At 44.2% G+C, this 7,713-nt stretch overlaps 1 protein-coding gene across 1 annotated transcript; it reads left to right on the plus strand.

The window, feature by feature from the left end:
- The first annotated feature begins 6,353 nt into the window (after window positions 1-6,353).
- Window positions 6,354-7,280, plus strand: LOC146822252 (olfactory receptor 2G3-like). Its single transcript, XM_085609445.1, has one exon. The coding sequence runs from the start codon at window positions 6,354-6,356 to the stop codon at window positions 7,278-7,280; it is 927 nt and encodes a 308-aa protein (XP_085465571.1).
- The last annotated feature ends 433 nt before the right edge of the window (window positions 7,281-7,713 follow it).

The raw sequence follows: 7,713 nt of genomic DNA on the forward strand, positions 1-7,713 counted from the left end.
GGGGAGTGGAGACCCGAGGGCACCATGAAAGGGGGATGAGGAAGTGGTCGGACCATGAAATGGGGATGGGGTCATTTCCTGTAAGGTTCTCCAAATTGGAAAACACAGGATCGAGGCAGTGTCCTTGGACATGGGTAGCTCGTGAAACATTTTGAGACAGTTGAAAAGTCGCGAGGTCTCGCGCAAATTTGTGTGCTGTGGCTGTTCCCAAATCATCAAAGTGCAAGTTACAATCCCCAAGGAGAGTAAAATTTGCTGCCGTACTTGCTAGGTGTATGGCTGTTTCTAGCAGAGCTTTGCAGAAGGTACCTGCCGCTCCTGGGGGCCGATAGATCAGGATACATGTGATCGAGAGGAGTGGGGTGAATTCTATCAAGAAATGCATGTTCTCACAGTCTAGGAGTGGATTCCCAAGTAGGCGACAGGTGAGGTAGTCTTCATAGAGGTTTGCAATCCCCCTGCCCTTGCCTATTGTTCTGCACACCCTCTGTATCAGGTACCCCTGGGGAGTGTTTGCACAATGTCAGACTCAGAACTGGAGTTGAGCCAGGTTTGTATTAGGAATAAGACCTCTGGGGCATAGTCTTGTAGCAGCATCGAGATTTCGGTAGTATGTTTGGGCAGGGATCTGCAGTTTAGTAGAAAGATTTTATAGGAGCCAATAGATAAAGAGGGGGTAATGGTTCGGGGGGAGAGTGTGAATGGGCAACGTGGGCACTTTTTTGTTGATTTTTCACAGTGAGCTGCGATACTTATGGAGCTGCGCACTTGAGTAGCAATAGTGACCTGGCGGGAAAAATGCATGGGTCCTGGCTCCTGGGTCTGTTCGGGCGTGGATGGGTGCAGACGGGCTTGCCTTAGGCACGCCATTGCGCACCAGCGGCACGCCCGTGAGGTGCGTCCGCTGCACGGTCATGTCATCAGGCATTTTATGCAACTTTATCCGTTGCCGGGAACAGCAACTAGACCATTGCCCCGTGCGTCTAAAGTGCAGGAAGCGGAAGGGACCCTCCAACCCCCAGAGCATTGAACACAGCTCTTACCGGGTAGAGGAGCTCTGGGTGAAAACAGGTAAAAACGGTGACAGATAAAAGCAGTAATGTTCGTTGTGCAAATAGCAGCAGTGAAAGTAGTTTTAAAAATAAGGAGCAATCAATAAACAACTCTGCCTCTCATAAGTGTTGTGGGTTACTAGTCAGCCTGCTGCGCGGTCATGTTATCAGGCGCTTTTATGCAACTTTATCCGGTGACGGAAACAGCAACTAGAACGCTGCCCCGTACGTCTAAAGTGCAGGGAGCGGAAGTGGTGCACAGGACCCTCCAACCCCCAGAGCATTGAACACAGCTCTTACCGGATAGAGGAGCGCCGCGTGAAAACAGGTAATAACTGTGACAGATAATATCAGTAATGTTCGTTGTGCAAATAGCAGCAGTGAAAGTAGTTTTAAAAATAAGGAGCAACCAATAAACAACGCTGCAATGCATTAACCAAATAGCTGAATCACAAAAAATAAATCGCAAAAAAATGCGACTACCAAAATACTGAATCTGTATTAGCAATTCTGTAACAGGTAATTAGAGAATCACAAAACCTATGCATTAAAAAATCGTTAATTGCAAATTCACAAAAAATCACATATTGCTTTTCTTAAATAAGAAGAAATTACATCAGGTGGTAACAATTTCGAATTGAAAAAATCAGGTGCAAATCATCAGCAAACGACTTAAACAGTCCCAGAAGGCATCAGAATGTTTCCCAATGGCAGCGCTCTATATCATGGCGAGAAGGTTGAGGCTAAGAGTAGCAGCATGGAGAAGAGGGAGGATACAGGAGCGCATATTCAGACTGTGAGTTACTTTGCTAGGGCAGACGGAGGAAGAGATTTATGATAAATATAGGCTGAATGCTGACACAATATATGAGCTCATAGCTGAATTGGATCCAATACTGCAGCGTCTGACTCGCAGGACACATGCCATCCCCAGTCATGTGCAGGTCCTCTGTTCTCTGCACCTCCTAGCTTCAGGGAGATTCCAGGGAGTAATTGCCGCTGCCGGAGGTGTCTCCCAAAGTGCCCTTTGCAGATTTTCTAATGCATTACTTGATGCCATGTGGCAGAGGATACACCCCCCACAACACCACAGGAATTGCTGCAAACTAAATTAGATTTTTATCATGTTGCCCATTTTCCACATGTCATAGGTTGCATTGATGGGATGCATGTAGCCATTTGTCCCCCCTCAGGGAATGAGTATATTTACCGAAACCGGAAATCTTACCATTCATTGAACATTCAAGTTATCTGCTATTCTAAAAACATAATCACTGACATTGTGGCTAGTTACCCTGGCAGTGCAGATGACTCATATATCTTCAGACATAGTGGCATACACAGACGTCTACTTGCGGGTGAATTCTGAGGAGGGTATTTGCTTGGTAAACAGATGTAATACTGACTTGCACACCTGTCTACCATGGTGACACATTGCGGTGACTAATGTATTTGCTGTTTTACATCCTGTAGGTGATAGCACATACGCAGTACGCTTATTCGTCAATACTCCATATTTAAATCCTACTACACCAAGTGAGCTGCGATACAATGAGGCACACATCTCTACACACTACGTGATTGAGAGGACATTTGGGTTACTGAAATCTCGGTTTCGCTGCCTCCACAAAACTGGGGGTGCATTACAGTATAGACCGGAGACTTGCTGCAAAATAGTCTCCACATGTGTCATGGTACACAACATTGCAACTAATAGAGGCATTCCCCTAGAAGACTCTGAAAGTGAGCCAGAGGTAGACATCCAGCCAAGACAACAACCACAAGTGGAATGCGGTCCAAATGCAGCAGAGGGGAGGCGGAGAAGTGCAGAAATCACACATTATTTCTAAGGTGGGTAATCATGAGACAACACAGTAGGTGCTCAACGGTTTATTGTACCAATTTCGTGGTTGTGTTAAAACACACATACCAGTTGCAGAAAAGTGTAGTGTGAAAACAGACAATTAAATGACTTTGCCTTGGCACTTACACGTCAGTATGAACAATGCACAATCTGCTGGTTACCCCACCAGATTAAATACCTGTCCAGGTCACTACTTTTCCGGCCTTACATTCCTCTTAGTGGGCTCAGCCACATCCCTATTTGAGCCTTCCGTGCCAGTGTTGCTCCTGGTACTGCGCCTCCTGGGATTTGTGACAGGTGACAGTAGGACACTGAGGCTGGAGGCCTCCTCACTATATCCCCCCTTGCAAGTACGTTGCTGCCACCAGCTGCAGCAGTCTGGAGTTGTTTCACTGCATTAGTTACCTGGATGTGGCCCCTGGCCACATCACCGCAGCAGTGGCTCATCTCGACCTGCATTCTGACAGCACACCTGGAAAGCTGAGCTGTAATTGTTCTCAGCCTATTGATTGCCCTGGTGTAACTGTTCAGGCAACCTATCAAATTGTGATGCTCCTACCATGAGAGGCATGCTCACCCTGGATGACCCTGCGCAACTCGTGCATAGCTGTTGCAACACTGGCTAGGTTTTCCGTGTTTGCACTGTGCCCTTCAACTACAGCAATGGTGAGCTCTCTCAGGCAGTCATGTATGTCCTCCATGTGTGTTGCCATTGTCCCCAGTTGGCCCTGCATAATCCTCATGTTCCTTCATTGCAGGCGCTGGACCCTCAGCATCTTGCCCTCCAGCCCACTCCAGGCAGCTGCCCCATTGCCATCTGCAGATGTCAGGATTGCCCTGGGCCTTCGCCTGCGGAAATGGATGGACCTGAGCTGCATTGGTACCTCTGTTGGTGTTGGTGGTGTGTTGCCAACCTGCTGTGTGGGAGTTCCTGTGTGACTCTCTTTATCACTGTACAAAGCAGGCAGTGGTGGGACTATTTGCCCGCGTCAAATGGGAACAGGTATGGGTGAGGATGCTGGCACTTCTGGTCTCTCCTCAGACTGTTCCACTGGTCCCTCTGACTCGTGGACGTCAGCCACGTCACTCTCCTGCGCTGCTGCATCTGTGATTTTAAACAGTGCAAGTTCAGATATTTCTTTTGCACATGTTTGTGACATAGTACATGCAAATGTCCAATAAATGTACTTCTGTTATGGACAAAGTCTATTTTAGTCACTTCCTTGCTGTACTCTGCGGCACTAAAGCTGTTTTGGTCCCTCCTTGCCTTGCCCTTACATTTGTCTGTATACTACCCTCACAATGCATTTGGGTGTTGCAAGTAAAAAGTGGACTGGAGTCAGATGTGCTACACTATGCAGGGTATGCATTTGGGGCTATTTTAGTTACATTTAACATTGAAATATTTTTAGCAGTGGTCTTACCTTGGGAGGTACCCGCCTGTTCAGAGGTGTCAATCTGTGTTATCCTGACGACTGCCTCTGGCTGCAGTGTGAATTCCAACATGTCCTCCAGTGGTGTGTTTGCATGTTTGGAAGATGGTCCCCCTCCAGCTGCTAGCCTTTCAGCCACCATCTCTTTAGCTCGGCTGTGCAGGCCATACCATCTTTTCCGCAGGTCTGAGATTGCACGCTGTGTTAACCCCACAGCATTAACCTAAGCATGGATTGCCAGCCAAATTTTTCTTTTGACTGACTCTGCAACCTGCAGGAAGAGTTTAGAAAAAAGCTTTTCATGGTTCAACACCACTTCGTTAATGAGGATTCCAAGTCCTTTCTCACTAAATTTGAGCTTTCTCTTCCTGCCTTCTCCTTTCTTTTTCCCATTTTCTGTGGCCATGCTGTTGTTTTCTCACTGCTTTGCTCCAAAGACAGCTTCTTCCTGCTGAGCTCCACCAGTCTGCCTCCTCGTCTGACTTTCTCTGTGAACAGGTGTGTGTATTCACTGATTCACTTCCTGGTTGTGATATCATCCCAATGCAGCAATATGGGTAAATCACTATTAGCGAATATGTAATAGCGAATTCGCTACTACCTATTCGGTAAAAGCGAACTCGCTATTGAAAATAGCAATTTTTACAGATTTGCTAAATTATAGCACATTTTTTGATGCATTCACGTTTACGATTCTGTAATAGCGATTTCTTAATAATCGCTATTAAGGAATCGCAAAATCATTTTTTGATGCATGTGCCCCTAAGATTCTAGGTGATTTCATGAAGATTGTCAAACAGCGATGGGATTAGCGATGGGATTAGACTCTTTCAAAGCCCTCACAAGCACTGATGCAATCATCTGGACTAATAACTTAACCTCACTAATTTTTCTACATGACTGCACACTGCTGAAAAATAATATTTTGTGTAAGTTCTTCACATCAAGTTTATACTTCTGCATGAGATATTTGGAGAATGCAGGCTTTTGGTATCACTAGTAACTAATGCATGCATAAATTAAATGTTTTTACAAGCATAAGGTACATCTCAAAACAACTTAAAAAAAGTCTATATTATACTCTTTGACTAAAAAGATTCTCTATGTTGCCAGCGATCCATCAACAGTCTTTTCAGTAAGGGAGTGGCAGAGAAGTGTGGAAGTGGAAATGGATATGCCTTTCAAATACTCTCATTTTGTGCAGTACATGTTCGCAGGTTACTGGACAACCCCTGCATTACTGATTAACACGTTTTATTTCAGGCTATTTATTTAAGAAGTACAACCAAGACTAACATCTATAAGGTCCTCATTACCAATGGAAGTAAGGGTTTCTTCATAGGGAAGGACTTGGATGAGGAACATTTAAAGTGAGCATACTAGTATTCAACAGAGAAGGTTAGACAAGAGGCAGGTGGACCAAAACATCTGATTGATTAGGGTACAAACTAATAGATACTAGCAAGAATCAGAGCATCCGGGACATTTTAAATAGGCAAGTCTCAAGTTAAGAGAAGTGTCAGTGTCTTCAATGACACTGGGGAGGAGTTACATGCCAAAATATGTGCTCCAAAGAAAGATTGCTTGCTGGATTTGCCCTTCTTATTCTTTAGAACTTTGAACAGAAAGGTGTCTTTTCTTCTCAAGCCTTGGAAGCCTCCAGAGATGGCGAGCAATTTCAGGAGCCATGGAGCGATGCATAACTGGAACTGAATTTTTGTTGGGATAAGTAGCCAGAGCATAGGAGTAATGAGATTAAATGTTTTTGCCCAGATGAAAGAGAGGCACATTCATCCACCAAAATTACATTAAGAAATCAAGTCTGTTTAAGACAAGAGCATGGATCGCAATTTCAGATTGATTGGTGGTGATGACATAACAGTCTTTGTTTAAGCAATTGAGGTGGAAGTGTGCATTGTGTCGACTACTAGCATGCTAGCTTTATTCAAAATGTATTTACCATGCTTCTTTCTTTCAGCTTAGATCAAAGTCAATATAATAAAGATGAAAAATGGAAGTTTGAATGCAGAGTTCTTGCTGCTGGGCCTCACTGAGAATCCTGGTGTGAAGATTATTCTCTTTGTGTTATTTTTAGTGATGTATATGCTCACACTCATTGGAAACGCCGCCCTGATTACAGTCTGGACACGTAGTCCTCATCTTCATACTCCCATGTACTTCTTCCTGGGGAATCTTTCCATGTTGGACGTTTGCTTCTCATCATCAATTGTTCCTTACCTGTTGGCCCAGCTCCTTGCTAGGAGGACTATCAGCTTCAGCGGTTGTGCTGCTCAGCTGTACATATCACTGCTCCTGGGGATTACAGAGTGCTTCCTTCTAGCAGTCATGGCATTTGATCGTTATGTAGCCATAGTGTTTCCCTTGCGTTACTTACTCATCATGAGCAGGCCTGTTTGCATCACACTGGCATCCTGCTGCTGGTTAGGCGGCAGTGTGATGTCACTCTTGGAAACAGTTTTTACACTAAAGTTACCGTTATGTGGGGCTAAAATTATCAACCATTTTCTTTGTGAGATTCCAACTCTTCTGAAGATGGCGTGTGTGGACATCTTTGCCTCAGAGATGGTCATTTTCGCTGCTGCAATCTTAGTACTTTTGATACCGAGCCTCTTCACTGCCATCTCCTACACCCGAATCATTATCACAATTGTGAGAATCCGCTCCTCCGAAGCCAGATTAAAAGCCTTCTCCACATGCGCCTCTCATCTGATCGTTGTCACCATATTCTACAGCACTGCCATCTCCATGTACATGAAAAGAGTGTCTAAAAACCCTGAAAATCAGAGTAAAATGATTGCTGTGTTTTATACTGTGACACCACCAATGCTGAACCCAATGATCTACAGTCTGAGAAACAAAGATGTGAAGATAGCTTTGCAGAAACTTACAAGCAGACACAGTTTTCACTAAATATGTGAAGTCTTAAGCAGCATACGTTTTAAACAAAATGTTAATCAACATTGGCGCATGTATAATATGTTGAAGCCTAGCCTTAAATAAAGTCAGTCCAGTGTGGAATCATAGCCAAGGGTGCGTCATGTTTGTCAATGTTAATGTTAGTCACTGACAACCATGTATTGTCCAGGAATCTGAAAATTGGAATGGAACATAAGTGTATATAGTGGCAATTATTGAAGAAAATCATTTTAATAATAGCATTACTGAAAATGCCTTTTGGTTGGTGCATTTGTAAGTTTGTGCACAATATTATTCATCTTATTTGCACTATGGTAGAAATGTATCTACTATTTACGATATTGGTGCTAGCGATTACATTTGTCTGCTCCTGTATTTTGTTTGTCGCAGCGAGTAGGTTTCATACTAGACTGACGCCTGACCAATA

Source organism: Triturus cristatus, chromosome 6, assembly GCF_964204655.1.
Source record: "Triturus cristatus chromosome 6, aTriCri1.1, whole genome shotgun sequence".
Taxonomy (NCBI): Eukaryota; Metazoa; Chordata; class Amphibia; order Caudata; family Salamandridae; genus Triturus; species Triturus cristatus.